Raw genomic sequence first — 21,636 nt, 5'->3', positions numbered from 1 at the left:
GCTGTTCCCCACACCCCTCCCTGCCGCCGCCGCCGGCTTTGGGGCCCCGGTGGGGAGCAGGGGGCTGATTAGCCGAGGAGCAGGGGTGTGGCCAGCGGGGCCCCGGGTAGTGAGTCACACACGAACGCTGCTCGCCCAGTCCCGGGGCCCAGCGCGATCGCAGCCCGGGCTGAGCCATGGCCCTGGCCCCCTGAGCGTGTCCCCGGGCTGGCCATGAGGAGCGCGGGGCGCCGCGGAAGGGGCTGAAGCCCGGCGCGGGGCTGGAGGGCGGTAAGCCAGGGTGCACTGCAGAGACTCCCCTCGGTGACAGAGGGGTGCAGTGGCGGCCCCCCCCCCTGAGTTCCTCCCACCCCCGCCTGTACCTGCTCGGGGCTGGCCAAGAGGCCTGGCCTCCCTCCCTGGCAGTCCCTCAGCCGAGGCCTCGCCGCCAGCAACCGTGGCCCACTTTGTCTCTGCACCCCAACCCCCCACCCTGGGCCTCAGTTGGACTTGACTTATCCCCTCCCTGTTCCCCCATAGCAGAGTTTTGTCCCCAAGCTCCTGGGGGGTGGGGGAGTGCTCCTCAGGCTCTTTGCCTCTTAGTGTCAGGGTGCAGGCCGTGCTTCCCAGCTCTGCCTCCTGGCCTGAGCTGCCCTGGTCCCTTGACCCCCATGGGGCTGGTGGCTCCAGTCGTCCCCAAGACCAGCCCGGGATAGAAATGTCATTTCCTCTTGGCGAGGCTACAGCTGTTTTTGTTGTCTGTGTTCTCAAGCGCTTCCTCTGGGGATGGCAGGGAGGGTAACTAGACTCCAAGGGACCCCTGCTTGCCCTCTCCACCACTCACCCCTCTTCCCTTGTCTCTTTGATCCTTTTCCTGTGCTGGTCCCGCCTCCTCCTGCGTCCCCAGGACAGAATGACTGAGAACATGAAGGAGTGCTTGGCCCACACCAAGGCGGCTGTAGGGGACATGGTGACCGTGGTGAAGACAGAGGTCTGCTCACCACTCCGAGACCAGGAGTATGGCCAGCCCTGGTGAGGCCCTCTGGCGGGGACTGGACGGTGGAAGGAGGTGGTGGGGCGGGCAGGAGGCATTGGCTGGGGTGAGTGTATTGGGATCTAGAGAAAAGTTCCCATTCCCTGCCCATCTTCCTTAAGGCTACTGGGGTAGCTCATAGGGCAGAGGTGAGCTCAGGCTTCCCCCAAACCAGAGCAGCAGCCCAGGGAAGCCTAGGCTCAGGACTTTCCACTGGCCAGCTAGCTGGCCATATCCTTGACCTCTCTTCCTACCGGGCTCTCACTGATGACTTATTTGCTTTCTTTGCTGGCCCCTGTTATGACCAGCTCTAGGAGACCCGAGCCCTCGACCATGGAAATTGAGCCCAAGAAACTGAAGGGAAAACGTGACCTCATCATGACCAAAAGCTTCCAGCAAGTGGACTTCTGGTGTAAGTGGAGCTGGGGGCTCCAGATGGATCCTTCCTGCACCCTACACTGCCCCTGCAGCCAGAGGCACTCAGTCATTTGAGGTTCACCAGGCCTGGCCCAGGCCTCAGTGAATTCCCTGTGAGCCAGGAAAGTGGCTATTATTGGTCTAATTTTCCAAGTAGAGACATCAAAGGGCTCACACACGTAATTCAGAACCAATCCATTGGTCCCCAAAGCCACGCTGTTTCTTCTCCTCCTTTCAAACTTGAGTCAAGAGCCTTAGCCTAGCTGGGCACTAGTGGTTCGTGCCTTTAATCCTTGCTTCTCAAGAGGCTGAGATCTAAGGATTGCAGTTCAAAGCCAGCCCAGGCAGGAAAATCCATGAGATTCCTATCTCCAGCTAACCACCAGAAAACTGGAAGTGGCCATGTGGCCCAAAGTGGTGGAGCACTAGCCTTGAGCAGAAAAGTACAGGGACAGTGCTGCTCAGGCCCTGAGTTCAAGCCCATGACTAGAATAAAAAAAGGCCTTAGCTTTGGCCTTGGCAGGGAGGATAATGGGTTATGATGACCGATGGCCCACAGATATGCAGCTAACTGGCTGGGGCAGAACCAGGTCTGGTACTCCAGAGGTACATGTGGTATGCATTCCTGCTGCCCTAAGACGTCCTGGGTGTGGGCTTCCTTGTTAGCCCTTCAGCCTCCTCCATGAGGATCCCGCCTCCCACCCACTGCAACTGAGGCTTCCCTCTCTTTGCATCCCTCCAGTCTGTGAGTCCTGCCAGGAGTACTTTGTGGATGAATGCCCGAACCATGGTCCACCTGTGTTTGTGTCTGACACACCAGTGCCCGTGGGCATCCCAGACCGGGCAGCCCTCACCATTCCACAGGGTATGGAGGTGGTGAAGGACTCCAGTGGGGAGAGTGATGTACGCTGCATAAACGAGGTCATCCCCAAGGGCCACATCTTTGGCCCCTATGAGGGGCAGATCTCCACCCAGGACCGATCAGCTGGCTTCTCCTGGCTGGTGAGTACCCCCTTGGCTGTTGCACAGGAGAGGATGCTTAAGGGATGAGGAGAGAAACCAGCAGGGGGCACCATCAACCGGCCAAAGAGCTGCCTTGGTGTGCACTTCTGACCTAAGGGTGACCTATGCTTAGGGAGATCAGTAGCAAGAAGATCAGTAAATCACCAGGCAGACAGAGCTAAGGGCCATTTTCCCATAGGGTTGTATGTGGGCGGGGGGAGACATTTGGTGGTATTTACAAAGGATTCAGCCAACCCCTCTTCCAAAATGGATGGCTTGGAGTCAAGGCTGTCAGAACAATATTCAATTTAAAAAGCAAACCTGTTAGGTGGTAGGCCAGGTGCTAGAGAAGCAAGCCTTTCATAGATAGATAGGATTCCTGTCCCCAGGGAACACACATTTTCATGGGAAGGCAGGTATTACACATGTGATCAAGCGATCATTGAGGCCAGAGCATAGAATGCCCTGGGACTGTGGCATGAAGGGACATGTCAAGAACTTGGGACTGGGAGCCCAAGTTCAGAGTGTCATCTGACATCACTATTTCCTGTCTATTCTAGGATTTTGTTTTTATTTAATTTAATTTATTAATTAATTTATTTATTTTTGCAAGGGGCAGCACTGAAGCTTGAACTCAAGACCTTGAGCTCACTAAGCAGGTGCTCTTGAGCTCACTAAGTAGGTGCTCTTGAGTTCAGGTACTACTTGAGCCATGTCTCTAGTCCAGTATTTCCCATCTACATGTGATCACAGAAGAGCTGTTTTCTTCTCTGCATCTGTTTTGTAACATCCATAATTATTGCTTCTGGAGAGGATGAAGGGAGTAAATGTAAAGTTCTTAGTGTAGCGTTGTTCATTTGTCATTATTGTTGTATCAGGAAGGGTGCCTTTAGCTCAGAACTTAAAGAAGTCGCAGCCAGTCTTGTAAGGATGGTCACATGTTCCCTGCTGGGAGCAATAATGAGCTGAAGGGACAAAGTGGCAAGAAACGGGAGGAGAGGAAAGGAGAGGCCAGTGGGGTGTATTTCCCAGGCCAAAGTACAGGGAAAGCCAGTGGTGGGGCCAAGCAGGTATAGCTTGGTTAGCTTGCAGCTTGGAAAACCAGGAACCTAGACAGGACTCTGGGCAAGGGGTTCGTGAGAACAGAGATGGTGGCTTGAACTCAGCTGGAGGAGGTGAGCAGATATGGAAGAGGTTTAGGAGAGAGGATCGCTGAGATTTGTGGATAGATGACATGCAAACCATGAAGAAGAAGGGATTTTCAAAGGGAGGAGGAGAAAAGAGCCCTAGACAACTCTTGAGAGAGAAGCTGGTCACCAGGCAGTGATGGGAGCACAGGGCACTACAGGGAAAGGCAGTAAGATCATCTCCTCTGTGTTGTGTCCTGCTGGCCAGGGGGGTACAGAGGCCAGCCAGGCACATAGTCTGACTCTCATGGAGCTTACCAAATAGGACATGGGATTAGCCAAAGGATCTGGTAAACACTTATAACATAAACATGACCACTGTGACGGTGATGGCAAGTGAGGCTGGGAGCTAGTGAAAACCGAGGGACTCAAAATGGCCTGAAGTCAGAGAGGGTTTCCTGAGACTGCAGGATGAGAATAAACACCAAGTGAAAATTGGTAAAGGGGAGCAGGTATTTGGGCCTTAGTTGGGAAAAAGCCAGCAGGAGTCTCAGCTTCACCTGCTTCGGTGATGGATGAGAGAAGAAGAGAAAAAAAGAGCTGAACCGTGGCGCTGATTTGGGATCTGGAACCCCCCCCCATCCTACATGAACTGCATTCATGTGTCAAATCCTATCCTCAAGCTCTCCCTGGTGCTATCTTTTCTTGACCTTTCCTTTGCCTTTAGAGCCCTGGCCTCCATCCAGGAAAGCCCTTTCTGTGCACAGCCCTGGGTTATCTCTGTGCATTGCACTCAAGAGAGATGGCAGGGTGGTCACATGAGCTTGGTGATGTTTATTGAGACCTTGCACCTGTCTGGGGCCGGGCTCCATTCTTCGCAATATTGTCTTAGCCAGTCCTGCAATGACACTAGCTGCGTGCATTGTTCTGTCCATTGCACAAGAGGGAAAATGGAGGCCCCAGGGACCTCAGTTCTGCACAACGTTGAACAGCTGGCACGTAGCTGAGCTGTGTTTCAGCCTTGTTCCATCAGGTTCCAGAACCCACCCTCATCCTACCTCTTGGCTCTCTCCACCTCCCTTCCTGACCTCTTCCGGCCCCCTGCCCTTGGTTGAGTCTATTCTGCTCCTCTGGCTCCACTCAGCCTGGAGGAGAGCTGGTCCTGTCGTGCACAGTGAAAGCAAAGGTCTGGGTTTAGAGGGACCCCGGGCCCATTTCCTTTTGGAGCTCTCCTTCATGGCTTGCCCGGCCCCAAGCCCAGGAGTTTTGCACTTACTTCTGCCTGTTTAGAAAATAAATACCTCTTTCTCTGCCTGCCCCCCCCCTGCCCCCATTTGAATTTATAAACACCACAGTCTATTGCCAAGGTCACCAGGCTAGCCGCAGACGCTCCGGCTGGGATGAACTACAGGCGCCCGGTGCCAGAGGCTGCTATGCAGCCTTGTGCTTTCTTGAAGAGGCAAAGGAAAGAGGAGTTGGCACAGGGTTTCTATTTACGTTTTTCATTCAGACCCTGTCTACTTAGCAGGATACATAAAATATACCAGGATAGCATTTTTCCAACAGAGAGAGGAGAGGGGAAGGGGGGGGGGTGAGAAACAAGGATGGAGATCCCAATTAGAGCCAGAAATGGAGCTAAAAAATGCATACCATTATGACTTTTGTAGTGGGATTCGGGCTTTGTAGGATCAAATCTGGCAGCCACAGGGAAAGACAGCCTAGCCAGTTTCTGGTGCCTTCCCTCCTCAACATGAAAAGTGAGAGCTCATGAGCCAGGGCCAGTGATTCCAGAATCATTTGTCCTGGACAGGGACCTCCAAAAAGAGTGCATTGCATGATGGGATTGATTAGGGGGCTTCGCTGTCACACCAGACCCCTGTGCTGGGGGGCAGCAGACATGACACCTCAGCTGCCATCAGATGAGAATCTCTTCTAAAACTTGAACTTGGATGCGTGAAAGTTCACAGCATCACAGGACAGAGTCTGAGAGACCCTTGGGTATGTGGGCTACACAAGAGGTGTAGGCTAGCGGCTTACACCAGGTGTAAGCTGGAAGCAGGCTGGCTCTGCCATGTTTGGGGAGCTCAGGGGAAGGAGGGGTAACAAGCTCTCCAGGAAGGAAAGAAAATGGCCTTGAGGTAGGTTAGGGTGCATGTGTGTATACAGAGGAACAAGTGAATTTCATGCTTGTTTGTTTCATTTCTATTCACGAGTGTGTGTTGGTGCTAGGACTTGAAGTCAGGACCTCATACCCTTGTTAGCTTTTTTTGGTCAAGGTTGGTGCTGTACCACTTGAGTCATCCCTCCACTTCTGTCCTTTTGCTGGTTCATTGGAGTCTACTGGATTTGTTTGTTTAGGCTGGCTTCGATCCCTGACCCTCAGATCTCAGTCTCCTAAGTAGAAAGCTAGGGATGACGCAGCAATATCGACACGTCCTGTCACCTACAGAATGTCCTGTGGTTTCTACTTCTCTGATTGCTTCCTCCTGTGGTGTCGTTCTCACCGTCCAGAGACATGGTGGCAGTTTGCCTTGCCTTCCTTACCCAGTGTGTTATAGTCCATCCCTAGCACTCTCTGGTGCATAAACATCTTCGAGCCATGTCTCTTTGGAGTTGTGATTTCTTCTAGTGGGAAGTGGTGGTGTTTAGCAACCAAGATGTCTGGGCCCTGAGTGAGCAGGGATGTTCTCTCACTTCTCAGCCTGAGCTAGGAGGTGAGGGGTGAGTTGAAGCACATGGCCTGCCACATCTGAAACTGAAGATACATGGCGTCACAGAGCAAAGGTCCAGGCCCCACCCTGGAAGGTTAAAGTGGGGTGGTCATCGCTACATCAGAAGTGCAGAGTGTGCTTGAAGGGAAAGTGAGAGATAATACCAGGAGGAAGTCATTCTTTCTGGGTGCTCCGTCATAAACCATGTCGATTCAACCTCGGCATCTCCGGGCTCGTGACATACCACAATCCTGAGATTCCTCAGCTATAGTGTTGTGTAGATGTTTTAGGAATGGTGGTCATGGGTCATTGGGTTATGGAATTACAAACCAAATTAAAGCTTTCCCCCCCAAATATAACATGATAGAGAACCCATTCTGGCTAGAGTCTATTATTCTCAAAATCTATTAATACCGTAAGAAAAGTAGAACGTAATTCATGAGTGGTCCAGTATTTCCAGACACTGACCCAGTCTTCACTCAACCTGTCATTCCCTCAGCTGTTTGTGGAGACTCAATGTGGCGTTCATTTTATTTTAATCTTGCTTAGAGATGGACACACATAATAAGCTGGGTAAACAGAAGTTCTCATAGCTTTTAACCAACTGGCTAAAACCCAAATTCTCTAATACAGAATGGATGGAACTACAAGCCCCCAACATGACTGTAATAAAGTCATATTTTGGGAGGGGGGCTTGAACTCTAAGGCTGGGTGCTGTTCCTGAGCTCTTCAGTTCAAGGCTAGTGCGCTACCATTTTGAGCCACAGCACCACTTCCAGTTTTCTGGTAGTTAACTGGAGATAAGAGTCTCATAGGCTTTCCTGCCTGTGCTGACTTTGAACTGTGATCCTCAGATCTAAGCCTCCTGAGTAGCTAGGATTACAGGTATGAGCCACCAATGTCCAGCTAACAAAGTCATTTTGACATAATGGATAGTGTCATAGTCATCACAAACAGCTGTTCAGAGGTCACCATAGCAGTGAGTCCTGGACCCAGATACATTGAGCTGGGAATGCCTGTTCTTCTATGTGCTATGTGATGTCTTTATTTCTCCACGATCTGTCTGGATTTGAAACAATGGGAAATCTTTGTTGGCAAATACTGTCACATCACACCAAGTGTCCTGGCCTTTCTTTACCAGAGGCATTATTTATATGAGAAGTCCTCATTGGCTCATGCAAGTTGTGATAACTGATAACATATATTCAACTACTGTGAGACCAATTGCCCTCAGAATTGGGGGTAAATAAAAGGGATCTGGGTTGGGTGCGGTAGCTCATACCTGTAATTCCAGCTACTTAGGAGGTAGAGGTCCAGGGGATTTCAGTTTGAGGATAGCCTTGGCTGGGGGGGGGCGGGGGGAATGTTGGCAAGACCCAGTCTCAACTAACAAGCTGGATGTGGTGATTTGTGCCTATGATCCCAGCTATGTATGAGATCTGAATAGGAGAAGGATCTTGGTTTGATACAATCCTGGATAAAATGTGAGTCCCTACCAGAAAAATACTTAAAGCGATCAATGAATGACTGGGAACATGGCTCAAGTGATAGAGCACCTTTCCATCAAGAGGTCTTGAGTTCAAACACATACACACAAAGCATATAGGTCAGCAAGCTTTTCTGGACAGGGCCAGCTAATAATCATAGGTTTTGTGGACCATGCAGGGTCTTTATTATGGAGGTATGTTTTTGTAAGCCCAATGCACACTGAAATATCTCAAGTCAAACCGCCTCTAATCCACCTGATACACTGAGGATTGCAGCTCAGCACTACAGCACACTGCAGAGCTGGCCCTTCCCCGTCATGGTCTATGATCACACATGAGTCTGTGTGTTCTATACCAATTTACTTGTTAGCCAGGCATGGTTGTGTATGCCTGTAATCCCAGCTACATGGGAGACAAATTTGGGGAGTGTCATGGTTTGGGCCAGCCTGGGCAAAGAAAAAATTGAGAGAGACTCCCATCATAGCCACTAAAAACTAGGTACAGTGGTATAGGTCTGTCATCCAAGCTACAGATTACTTAAATAGGAGGATCATGGTCCAGGACAACTCAGGCATAAATAACAGATAACTATCTCAGAAATAACCAAAGCACTAAGTAACTTGAGGGTCGGGGTGGGATGGAGAAAGATGGGGGAGAATGGTGGAAGGCGTGACATTGATCAAGATGCACTGTACTCGTGATCTGACTTGTTCAGTTGAAAACTGTTTGTACAACTACTTTAAAAAAACCATAAAGGGCTAGGACATGGTTCAGGTAGTACAGCACCTGCCTAGCAAAGGCATTGTGCTCCAAGTTACCATTTTCTCCCTAGAGCTCATCCCTGGGGCTTCTCTCCCAGTGAGATTTACTCTATGAGTGAGTGAATGAATGAATGAAGGTTTGGTGGGAGAAAAGCTTGACTGGTGGGCAGGCTAAGGTGAGAAATACCCTCACAAAACTTGAGGACAAAGCCAGAGGTCTCTAGTGGCAACCATGTGGAGCCACAGCTCCACTTCTAATTTCCTGGTGGTTAATTGGAGGTAAGAGTCACAGACTTCCTTGATCGGTCTGGCTTTGAACCATGACCCTCAGATCTCAGCCTGAGATAGCTAGGATTACAGGCGTGACCCATCAGCTCCTGGCAGTGGGCTGCTTTTTACCCCATGCTACAGATGAGGACACAAGGCTGGCCCCTAAAGCCACCCATCCAACACCACTGGGCAGTGGCTGCTAATGGCAAAGCTGAGGTTCTAGGCGTTTCCCTTGGGCCCATGACTTTGACTATACCCTAGGTGCTCTTACCACTGGCTGACAGACTAGAGCTGCCATTCCTTTATCCAGAGGGGAGTGGATATGCACTTTGAAAATGCTTGGAGAAGGACAGGAGGGTCCCAGCAGACTGGGACGAATATCATCTTGGGAGACCATGAAAGGATAGGAAACCTGAGCTGTGGGTTTTGTCTTTTCTGAGAATTTTCAGCACTAAAGGTAGTCAGGTCATATAAGTAGGCACACAAAGCCTCCCTCTAGAGATAACCAAAGCAGAGAGTTTGAAACCTGTCCCCCAGACTTGGCACGGCCATGCCAACATAGGCATGTGTACCTGAAGGAGACAGGCTGCTAGCCCGTCTCATGTGTCAGCGGCCCTCCCCAGCTGGCTCCAGCTCTTCTTGCAATCATGGAATGTGGGGTTGGGAGGAAATAATGCCGGTTGTGTTGTAAGGTGAATCATCCCAGAAGCCACATTTTAAAGTGTAGAATATTAGAGTCTTTATTATATACTGTTCATGGGCTGCAGGCCGCCAGTTGTTACAAAGGCCTGCAGCACGCAAATACACATAACCCAGCTAGGAAACTTGCTAAAGAAGAAAGAAATAACAAAAACAATACCAACAGGCCAATTCAGCTCCAATGGAGAGCTAAATTGGGACGCCATGATGACTGGAGACGAGCCAGGAGACAGGTCACAGGACACGATCACAGAGACATACGTGGCATTGTCCCTGGCAGCTAGGCTGGCCTAAAATAGGTCGGCGCAGGGGGCAGATCTTCAGGAAATTCCCAGTCCCAGGCCTGGACTGACAAATTCAGTAACATCTCAGCCAAGTGCCTGCCCCTGCCTTCAGGGGTCCAGGCATGCCCATTACCTGGGAAGCAGGTGATGGGAGCGGGGAGTGGGGGGGTTTCCTTTCCCCCAGCATGAAGGCAAGATGCAAGACCTTACAATCCACCATGTGGCCAGTATGGCTCTGGCCAGACCTGAGTTCCTTACTTCAGTTGCAGTAGTTTCTGGTGTGTGGTATTGCCAGGGCCCAGGCACAGCACATTCTGATGCTCTAGATGGGATGTGTGTGTTGGGCAAGCTTTCCAGGGCTGTGGCAGACACCTGGTTTTGGCAGTGTAAGGACTGGAAGCCAGGGCTTTGCATAAAGCTGGCAGCTGCTGTACTCTTCAGGTACATCCCGGCCCTGGTGACTATAATAAAATACTTGAGATATTCGCGTTCAGAAGAGGGAAGTCTTACTTTGGCTTACAGGTTTGGAGATGGCAGTCTGTAGGTAGGTGGTGGCCATGTTGCTTTCGGGCTTGTGGTGAGGCTGCATGTCAGAGGGGACCTTGGGGTAGGGGTGGGGAGGTAGGGGTGGGGGAGACAGGGAGGGAAAGTTCCTTCTCTCATGGGTACTGGGAAATAAGGCAAGAAAAAGAGACCCGGGTCTCCAGTCCTTCAATGGCATGTCCCCAGTGACTTAGCCCCCAACCCCACTAGCCCCCACCTTCCTTTTTTTTTGCCAATCCTAGGGCTTGAACTCAGGGCCAAGGATCTGTCCCTGAGTTTCTTTTGCTCAAGGCAAGCACTCTAACCACTTGAACCACAGAGCCACTTCTGGCTTCTGCGTGGTTTATTGGAGATAAGAGTCTCACAGACTTTCCTGTTTAGGCTGGCTTCAAACCGTGATCCTTAGATCTCAACCTCCAGAGTAGCTAGGATTACAGATGTGAGCCACCAGTACCCGGCTTCCACCTATTCTTTTATTACTGGGGTTTGAACTCAGGGTCTAGGTTTGCTACGCAGGTGCTCTACCACTTCAATGAATATGTGATTCATTGGAATTATAAATGTCTATCTTTTTGTATGTCTGGGGAGGGGCAGGAGAGGGGGGATCCTGGGATTTGAATTCAGGGCCTGGACACTGCCTCTGAGCTTTTGTGCTCAAGGTTAGCATTCTGCCACTTGGGCACAGCTCTGCTTCTGACTTTTGGGTGCTTAATTAGAGCTAAGAGTCTCATGGACTTTCTTGTCCAGGGTAGTTTTGAACTCTGGTCCTTAGATCTCAGCCTCCTGAGTTGCTAGGGTTACAGATGTGAGCCACTAATATCCAGTTTCTATCATTAAAAAAATAATATCTGTGTTTAACAACTGCTTTCTAAAATTCTTGAAAATTTAGCAATTGACTCTCTTGTGTTTTGTGTTTTTTTTTGGGGGGTGGTGGTGCTGAGGCTTGAATTTACGGCTTTGTGCTTTCGCTTAGCTTTCTTGTTCATGGCTGATGAGCCACACCTCCAGTGTGGCATTTTGCTGATTAATTAGAGATGGACTTACACAAAAATTTCTGCCCAAGGTTGTTTTCTAACCATGATCAAGTCTCAACCTCCTGGTGGCTGGGATTACAGGCATGAGCACTAGAGCTTGGCTAACTGTCAACACTTTTGAGTCATTACAAGCCAGCTCCAGCTATCACTTATTTCTTGTTACTGTGAACAGTAATAGCACATACTTTTTTCCCCCCTTTAACTTGCTTTTTTACCTAAAAGGCTCTTCATTCATCCATCCATCCATCCACCCACCCAGTATTCTATCATGTGTTGTACACTGTGTTAGGGAGTGGGCCACTGCTATGAAAGAGACATGTATGTTTGCCTCTGTTCATTTAGGTCTGGTGAGAGAGAGGTGGCCTGGTCCCCAAACAACAAGTAGACAGACACCATCATCAACAAAAACAAGGCAAAAAAAAATTAAGACTTTGAAGAAAGTAGCAGGATGCCATGGAGCCAATGCCTAGAGAAGCCAGAGTGTGGCAGAAGAGAACTCACCTGAGGGTCAGATGAGGAAGTGACGTAGTCTGTGTCATAGATCTAAGAAATACAAAGGGACCAGGCATCAACAGCTTGGTGGGGGGCTGGGAAGGTGGCTCAGTGGTAGAGCGCTTGCCTTGCATGCCTGAGGCCCTGGGTTCGATTCCTCAGCACCACATAAGCAAAAAGAAAAAAGCCGGAGGTGGCGCTGTGGCTCAAGTGGTAGAGCGCTAGCCTTGAGCTGAAGAGCTGAGGGACAGCGCCCAGGCCCAGAGTTCAGGCCCCACGACCGGACCCCAAAAACAAAACAAAACAAAACAACTTGGTGGGTAAAAAAAAGTTAAGAAAGGATGTATTTACTTAGGAGTCATTTCTGTACAATTGCCAAACAGTATTGTACATTTGTTCTTAGAAATTCCTTGTGTGGCAAAAATGAGAAGTTTCAAGATCTAAGGATCCTGATTTGATGTCAGCCCAGGCAGGAAAGTCCATAAGACTTATCTCCAGTTAACTGGGGAAAAAAAAGCTGTGGCTCTAGTAGTAGAGCAGCAGCCATCAGTGAGGCCCTGGGATCAAGCCCTAATACTGTCGTGAAATAGGATGTGTGGGGGGGTGTCTTACCACCATCATGATTGCGGTTTACATAGAAGGGAGAGTAGGAAGAAGAGGGAGGTAAAAAGCAGGAAAGGGGGGAAAGAAGGGAGGAGGGAGGGAGGAGTTGGAGGCATAGATGGTCTTCACTTGGGATTTTCTGAGATAAATGTGAGTTTTCTTGGCTTTTCTGATGGATACAAAGCTGTCAACTTATTTATTTATTCATTTCCAAGTGCTTGGGATTTTTTGTGTATTATTATTAATTTTTGTGCTGGTTGTAGGGCTTGAACTTGGAGTCTGGGCACTGTCATAGCTCTACTTATAGGTGATTAATTTGTGATAAGAGTCTTGTGGACTTTCCTGCCTGGGCTGGCTTTGAACTGCTATCCTTAGATCTCAGCCTCCTGAGTAGCTAGGATGACAGGTGTGAGCCACCAGCACCAGGCTTGTGTTTATTAAGGGTGTGTATGTGTGTGTGTGTGTGTGTGTGTGTGTGTAAAGAAGAGAGGTCCTAGGTAAAGAACTAATGAAGGCAGCCACAGGGCTGCAGCAAAGTGACAGGACAGAGAACAGGGCAGTTGGGTAGGTAGGCATGGCCATTTCTCCTTATTAAAAAGTATCTTTATTTCATTATCTTGAATAAGTGACAGGGTTCAGTCAGTCATGGAATTCTAGGCTGGTTTTTATTTCTTTGGAACTTTGAAAATCAAGGATAAGACTGGTCTAGGATCACAAGCAACCCACTGGGTCTAACTTTAGTCTTTTATAGATAATCTGTCAGTGGACTCTCGCTTTGCTCATGATTTTCTGTCATTTCACTCTGTGGCTTTGAAGCAGAGCAGAGATTTATCTTACAATATTCTCTTCATGATGTGACAAGCTCTTTCAAACCTATCTCTTTTGATTCTGAGTGATTTTAATGCTTTTGAATATAGTTTTTTAGTAAATGGTTAAGGGCATGGATAAGTCTACAGGACTGGAAGGCTGAGGCCTCAATATAAATTTATCATGAACGCAATGGATAAGATTTTGAGCTGCTGAGTGACATGGTTTGAGTTACATAGATAAAATATTGCTGTGCTGCTTTGGGAGAATAGATAAGGTGTTAAGAATGGTGGATCGAAGCCAGGTGCTGGTAGCTCATACCTGTAATCTTAGATACTCAGAGAGCTGAGAGCTGAGGATCATGGTTCAAAGCCAGCCCAGGAGGAAAGTCTATGAGGCTCTTATTTCCAGTTAACCCAGAAAACCAGAAGTGGTGCTGTGGCTCGAAGTGGTTGAATACTAGCTTTGAGCAGAAAAGCTCAGGGATAGTGCCCATGCCCTGAGTTCAAGCCCCAAGACCAAAAAATGAAAGGAAAGGAAAGACAAGACAAGAATAGAATGGTGGATTGCAGTTTGAAGCCTGTCTGAGCCTGAAAGTCCATGAGTCTCTTGAATGAATCATCTACTCCTCAGGAAACCAACTGTGTGGTCCTTCATATGGGCTCAGGGACAGTGCCCTGGCCCTGAGTTCAAGCACCAGGATTGCCCCAAAAAGAAATTTTTGGAGACAAGAAACATCCATTGAAAGAAAGTGCCTTATTTTAAAAAAGGGAACAAAGGAAGAAAGGAAAGATTTAATAGTTGGCAAACATGTGGGACTGGGTACTGTCAAAGAGAGAATTAGTGAGAAAAGATTCTCAGAAACTGCCCAGAAAAAGAGAAAAATGTGGGAGTAGTTAGATGACATCAAGGATTAAACAGGATAGTCTCATACATGGATATAGGGCTTGTGTTTAATAGAAATTTTGCCAGAAGAAAGTTGGAGAAAATGACTAAGACACAATATTCAAAAGCATTAAAATTTCCCAGAATCAAGAAATACGTGTGCAAGTGCTTGTCCCATCATGAGGAGAATTCTATAAAGTAAGTCTGTGCTCTGCTTCAAAGCCACAGAATGAAATGACAGAAAAGGGGAAAGTCCTCAAATCAGACAGATTATCCATAAAAGACTCAAGTTAGACCCAGTGGGTTGCTTGTGGACCTAGATCAGTCTTATTCTCGATTTTGAAAGTGTCCAAAGAAAATAAAAACCAGCCTAGACAGACTTCCATGTCTTACTGAGCCCTGCTTTTAATTCAAGAAGAGATAAAGACATTCTTATAGAAGAGAAGTAGCCATACCCCAAATCCCAAGGATCTTAAATATTTAGAAGTTGGTGGCTTCTGTCTACCACAGACACTGGAAGGGGGGGGGCTATGTTCAGTATTTTTATTGTTGTTGATGTTTTTCTTATGTTAGCACTGGGCCTTCAACTCAGGTCCTTGCATTCTTACTTGGCTTTTCTGCTCAAGGCTGGTTGGTGCTCTACTACTTGAGCCACACTTCTACTTCTAGCTTTTTGCTAGGTAGAGATAAAGAGTCTCATGGATTTGCCTGGGCTGGCTTCAGACAGTGATCCTCAGATCTCAGTCTCCTAAATAGTGCCTAGCTCCAGGTACAGCCTTGTAGTGGGTGGAAAGTGGCACTCATTGTTCATATTGCTGGGTATTCCATCAAATCTGAGGGGAAAGGTGTTCCCATCTCCCTCTTCTTATTTCCCAGGAATTCAAAACACCTTGAAGGGTTTTGTTTTATTTTGCTGATCTAGGGATGGGACCTGGGGTCTTATACTGGCTAGGCCAGTGCTTTGACATTTGAGCCATGCTGCCAGGGCTCTAGGATAATGGGAGTGGGTGGAGGCTAGGTAGCAGGGATTCCTGACCCTTGTGGCCATAGGAAGAGGGAAAGGAGGTGAGGTCATGGTGGACTGGGCCCTGGGCCTTGGAGGAACCCAGGGAGGCGAGATTTTCTGGAACAGCCCATCCTAGACCGTCTCTCTCTCTTCTAGATTGTGGACAAGAACAATCGGTACAAGTCCATAGATGGCTCGGACGACACCAAGGCCAACTGGATGAGGTAAGTCCTGCCTGCTGCCAGTTCCCGGACCCTCATGGGCCCCTGGAACAGGCCAGAGGACCAATTCCCCTGGATTGGGCCTATAGGGTCTCCAGGGCTGCTGTTTTCAGAGTCCAGCTAGGAGGAACCTTCCTGTGATCTGAGGCTTCCATTGAGAATTCTAGAAATGGCCAGGCCAGTGGCTACAGGAACCCAGAGGCTGCTCACCAGCCACTGTCTTCCCCAGTACTCCAGGGGGCAAAGGAGCTTCCCTGCCTAGGCCTGTGCCCCCATTCCTCTGGGCAGACAATCTCTACAATGGTGGGGAGCCACTGCAGGCCAGCTCCTAGCAGTGGTGCTGAGACCTTCCCATGGAAGGCAGGACTCCTGGCTTCCTCTCTCCAAAGGACTCACTGTTACGCTTGAGTTTAAGAGTGGTGTTATCCTGGTCCTGTGTGTGGCAAGGAAGTTTGTGCCAGGCCACCCACCCAGGTCACTCCAGGTGGCCTTGCCCAGTTGGGATCCAGGATCAGGGCAGTGAGCCAGGGCCCAGGATCAGGGCAGTGAGCTGTGGGGAAGAAAGGAGATCAGACTGGGCAAGTGGTGACTGGGAAGTTGGATCTGGGCTGGGCAGGAAGGGAGGTGTCAGGGACTGGCCGCTGGCTGAGCACTGTGGATCAGAGGCTTTTTGGTGAGGTGAGGTCCATGAGCTGTGGATGCTGGGGGAAGCAGTAGACAAGGGTGGGGCTGCAGGGGCTTCCTATGAGGGAGGGTGCTGTGGTTCAGGGCTGCATTTCCCAGCCAATGAGGAGAAGCATGTGGAAGATGGGCATCACAGGGAGATCTCCATGGAAGCAGTACCACTGTGATCTATCAGATGGGCCTGGTTAGCTGAGAGCATGTAGGCCTCACCGCCTCTAACAAGGTACAGATTTGGGGACTCCAGCAGCGAGAGAACTTCTGCCTTATAGTATGGTCAGCTCAACCCTATGCCACTGCCTCCCACACCACCTGGCTAGCCATTTCCTGAAAGAAGCCCAAAAAAAGAGGTTGACACTGCTCCCTGACTTGTTCCTGGCCCCTGGGCCCAGATCAGCTCCACCCATGCTGTTCATGCCCAAGTGCTGACTGCCTGCTTCTGAACAGATCCCATCTCTCTCTCCCCACCAGCCCCTCACCCCTGACTCAGGATACCACCAGCCTGAGCATAGTGGTTTCAGACCTGTAGTCCTAGCTACTTAGGAGGTGGAGATCAGGGAAGTGGGGCTCCAGGTCAGCCTGGGCATAAATATTAGTAAGAATCCATCTCAACCAATGGCAGAGCACTGTAGCTACCTGTCTGTTATCCCAGCTATGAGAAGAAGCATAGAGAGGAAGATAGAAGCCCAGGCTGGTCCAGGCATTAAATTATGACTTTACCTCAAATACCAAAAGGGAGGTGAAGTGAGCTCAAGGCCTTCCTTGTTAGCACAAGGTCCTGAGTCAGTCTCGGTACCATCCTCCCCCACTCCCCAGAAAAGATGAAGAAATAACTCTCTCTAACATGGTTATTGGTGGGGTCACAGGGAGTGTGCTGCAGGGCCTAGAAGAACATCTTGGTATGGGCCTTCAAAAGTCTAGAACATTGTAAGCAAGAGAGCATGAGGTTCTTAGTCCAGCTGGATATGGGCAGCACAGAGCCCCACTGGGCTCTTCCATCTCACCATTCCAGCCAGGCAAGTTTGGGAGAGAGTGTCTAAGACATCCTGGCACCAGGCTTCTGCACTGTTAAAACTACCAAGGTGCCAGGAGCTAAGGCCCAACAAGCTAACCTGTTCCACATCTGCTCTGAGCTTGGGACCAAGACTCTCCTGGGGAGTTTCTACATCTGAACCACTATGGTCAGCACTCCAGAACTTCTGGGCTGGGGATGGGCCCAGGGCACTGGGGTTTTGCAAGCTCTCCATAGGGATTCTCATGGCTCTGTAGTGGTCTCCATACCACAATGACCAGAGCAGGGCCAGATCTTGTCCAAGTTCATGCATACAGCAGCAGAGCAAGGACCAAGCCAGGATTCTTTCTGCTATACTGTACAGGGGTCCAGGTGAAGCATGGCTCCTTGGCCTATGAGTGGTCAAATGATGGGCTGGGCTGGGCTCCCCCCACCTCATGTGCATGGTTTTGTCCTGGTCCAAATGGCGCCCAGGTGGCTCCAACTTGTGGGACCTCAGCTGGAGAAGTGAGCAGGTGAGGCTTGGGTGCATGTATGGCTTCTAATTGGACAGCTCCTTCTACTATTTGGACACTGTTAATTAATTGCACAGGTGGGATATAGGGGCCTGGGAATGATGGGACAGATCATTTCTTTACAAAGTAAGTCATGGAGCAGGAAGAGGATGGCATTAGTTGACCCTCTGGCCACCCTGTGCTGGGCACCGTGATCATTTATCCACCAGAGGTTGTTTTGTTTCCCTGTGGGCATTTGACAATGCCGAGATACTGTGGATGAATACAGCTTTGTGCATGGGTGCTACTTGTTTACATGGGAAAGACGCTAAAGATGCTGAGGAGCAAGCAGTCTATTCTTTATAGTATCTCCTCTCCCTACCCCTGTTACTGGAAACTTCCAGCTCCAGATGCCCATAGTGACATGATTGGGAAATGGGTGTTTGGTTCTCCTGGCAGCCTCAGGAAGTAGCTCTAGAATGGTTTACAGAGGCCCCTCAGCTACCCAAGGACACTTGACCTCTAGTCTCAGCTGTGTCAGAGTTCTAGGCCCCCGTGTCTGTGTGTCAAAGTCTCTGCCTTTCCTCTCCCAGACTTCTGGGCCCTCAACATTTCCATAGTGGTGTGGGGAAGGAGGTGAGGCTGGAGGATCTTAATGTCACTGGCCTCTGACTTGTAGTTTTAGAAGCCATCAGAGGAGTGAATCCTGCTCCCACATTTTCCTCCAGACCCTGGTATTCTGTTGAAGGGGGACCTTTTGAACCTTGTCAGTGTAATGTAAAAGCCAGATAGAACCACAGTGTGGGGAAATTGGATCCTGAAGCCAGAGTGGATGCTCCATTAGATGGAAGAGCATCATTGTGCCCCTTGTCCGGGGCCTCTTGTCTGCTCTGTCTGTGGAGATGGAAGCCAGGGCCACATCTGGCATCCATCAAGGTGGCCCAAAGGATGCCCTCATGCTCCCTGCTATTCTCCCAGTAAGCCACAGTAGCCACATGGAAAACAGTGCCAGTGGGGTCCTTGAGGGAGGGAAGCCTGCCTGCCTGCCAACATACACACCTAGAGCTGGGGACTTGAGGCATGTGGGGAAAAGGAAGTGAGCCTCACAAGTGACGAATAAGCATTCTGCCATCACATCCCCATGATGGGCGCCACCAGCTGATGCCACAGGCCACTGCAGCCCACTGCGGGGAGTCTTCCTGTCCAAGTAGTATTCCTTCAAGCCATCCATCCAGCTTGTGTCTCTGTGTAAGTGCTGTGTTATCTCCTTTCTAGGGCATTCTATACATTTGACTTTCCTTCCTTAGAACCAGCTGGGAGAGGTTGGTGTACTTGTTCCCATTCTGATTGGGGACAGTAGGGCAGGACCAGTTCACTGAACTTGAACTGCCCTGGTGCTCACCATTGGTGAGAGGTAAGGCAGGTCCTAGCCTGTAGGCAATGAATGGACTGAGGCCAGCACTCCCTTCACCTCTCCACCCACCCTCCCCATGGAAGAGCAAGGAGTCCAGGGTGGGCCCTCTCTCGCTAGTAGGAGGAGGGTGTGGTGGGGGCCAGGTTGCCCCAGGTGCCTCCTGGGAAGGAGGAGGACCACCTGCGTTGACGGTCATTTACCCAATTGTACTTTGTGGGATATTCAACCCAAGGAACATGGCGCCCCTGGCTGAGCGTAAGAGGAAGCCCAAGTTCTCCAAGGAAGAGCTGGACATTCTGGTCACAGAGGTGACCCACCACGAGGCACTGCTCTTTGGGAGGGAGACCATGCGGCTGTCCCATGCTGACAGGGACAAGATTTGGGAAGGCATAGCTCGGAAAATCACCTCCATCAGCCAGGTCCCCCGCTCCATCAAGGACATTAAGCATCGGTGGGATGACATGAAGCGGAGGACGAAGGACAAGTTGGCACTCATGCAGCAGTCACTGTCCAGCCCTGGAGCTGGGAGCCGGGCTCCTACCATTGTGCTCACTGCCCACGAGAAGGCCATCGAGTCTGCACTGCTCACCGCCCAGTCTGGGCACAGCTTCCCCAGGGCAGAACTGGACGGCACCGACAGCCCCTCCACCAGCTGTGAGTATCGCTCATCAGCCTACAGCCTCCTCTCCGGGCCTTCCTCACATACACCCTCACTCCTGACTCTTCCCGCCCATCTCTGGTCCTGCCTCCAATCCTTCTGATACATTCATTCTAGAATATTTACTGTGCTGGGGAGCTGAATGGACAGGGCTGGGTAGAAAGCTCTTCTGAAGTTTTTGGGCTTCGGGTATTAACATGCTGGGACAGAGAAGCCCAGGAAGGGTTAACAGGCCTTATGTGAACAGAGGCAGGCGCAGCGGAGGGGAGGGGAGGGTGCACAGGCTGAGAACAGCATGTACAAGGCCCACATCAGGAAGGAGCTTGGCACGTTCCAGGAACTGCAGAAGCAGGGAAGCCCCAGCCTAGCCAGCAGGGGGAGGGGCACAGCCTCGGCCCTGGCTGCCATAGAAAAGATCCTTTTGCTGTCTCCGTGTCTGGACCTGATCACTTTATTTCTGCATTGCGTTCTGCACTCTTCTGTGCTGCGCTGTCTTCTCCCTCTTCTTTCCAGTCGTGCCTCTTTCTGCCTCCCCCCCCCCCCGCGTTGTAAGTCCCCTCTCTCAGTCTTCCTTCCCCCCTCCCATCCTGCTCCGTCTATTTTGCCTCTCCCTCTGCAGTTGTCCCTCTTCCCCCACCCCTCCCCCATTTCCTGTGTCTCCATTGGACTTCAAGGCAGAGATCTTGGGGCTCACCAAGAAGAAGGGGCAAATCAGGTCTGCCCCGTGTGGAGCTGTACCCCCTTTATTTCTGCTACTTCATATATCCACCCCTGCCTCTCTTACTGCCCCCGTTGGAGGCCAGGGGCAAGGTGGGAGGAGGAGCTCCAGAAAAGCCTGCAGGGTCCTGCAGACCAGTGGGGAAGGTGGTTCCCAGGATTCTGCCTCCCTTCCTGGGGCCCCTTGCCATAGGGATCTGCTTGTTTCCTGTTTGGCTGGGGCTGCTGACAGGTGGCCACTCAGAGTCAGCTTCTCAGCACTGGAAAGGAACAAGGAGCCTCTGATGGTCTGACTTTTTTTGTTATCCACACGACGAGGACACTAGACGGCAGAAACAGAGCATGCCCTGCTCTGTTCGGAACGGGGACTGGAGCCCGTGTGGGCCCAGCTCCCTGGGAATCAGGTTTCCTAAGTCGCCCTCAGTTAGGAAAAAAAAGCTGAGGCTCAGCACCCCGTAAAGTCCATGCCCTGAATCCATGTTCTGCTTACCCCTCCATCTCTCCAAAGGATGAGATTGTAAGAGGTAACCCAGCCTGGCAGAAGCCCCTCCCAACCTTCCGCCCCGCCACCAGCTGTTTCCAGCCTGGTCAGGGGGTCTTGGTAACAACATTGGCCCAGTGGGTCCTGCTCCTCCCATCCTAGGGGACTATGGATGCCACCAGGCTGAGCAGACTCGAGACACTGGCTGGTACTGTGCCTGGCCTGAGAAATCCCAGGACCCTTGGGGAATAGAAGGTGACCTACAGGGCAAATGTGCTGCCTTCCCTGCCATCTCCTAGGGGCTGGCTCTGAATTAAGGAGGGCTTGCCTTTACCTGACACTGGGACTAGCCTATCACTTTTTGTTTTAAATCAATGCCATGGGAATCAGCCCATGACCTCCATCACTGGAAAGCTCAGATCTGTGAAAGGGGCTACGTCCCTGTGTCCAGTGACAGGTAGCAGCCTACCCCATGAGTCCTGCGTGACAAGAACTCATGGGTAGAGTCCTAAGGAGCCTGACCTGGTAGTCGACTTTTGGGGCCAAGAAAGGCAAAGGGGGAATACAAGAATATCCAGTACTATGTCTTCTCTCTCTTCTGTTACAATGGCCTTGTGGTCATTTCAAGTTGCAGGTTCCAGCAAGGCCACATGGTGGCCCTAGCAACTCAGAAAGGGCCTCGCTGATTTGGGAGTTCACACACACAGAGCTTCCCCAAGCTTCTGGCAGGTGTCAGGTCCCAGCTCTGCAAAGCACCTGTGTCCGCATCTTATTTACTCTGTGTGGGGGTTGGGGGTGGGGTTTGAACTTGGCCTGGG

The 21,636-nt window shown here is 50.5% G+C and overlaps 1 protein-coding gene across 1 annotated transcript in view; it reads left to right on the top strand.

Annotated features, from left to right (window-relative positions):
• Positions 1–890: 890 nt before the first annotated feature.
• Positions 891–21,636, top strand: part of Prdm11 (PR domain containing 11) — a 34,732-nt gene continuing 13,986 nt past the window's right edge. The window contains exons 1-4 of the mRNA XM_013029948.1: positions 891–1,011; positions 1,321–1,424; positions 2,172–2,431; positions 15,297–15,364. Coding sequence (XP_012885402.1) covers positions 893–1,011; positions 1,321–1,424; positions 2,172–2,431; positions 15,297–15,364 — 551 coding nt within the window. The 5' untranslated portion in view covers positions 891–892. The remainder of the gene's footprint in view (positions 1,012–1,320; positions 1,425–2,171; positions 2,432–15,296; positions 15,365–21,636) is intronic.

The sequence above is a fragment of the Dipodomys ordii genome, unplaced genomic scaffold (genome assembly GCF_000151885.1).
Source record: "Dipodomys ordii isolate 6190 unplaced genomic scaffold, Dord_2.0 Scaffold125, whole genome shotgun sequence".
NCBI lineage: Eukaryota > Metazoa > Chordata > Mammalia > Rodentia > Heteromyidae > Dipodomys > Dipodomys ordii.
Note: the sequence above shows the minus strand (reverse complement) of the source record. Positions and strands in the feature narration are given on the sequence as shown.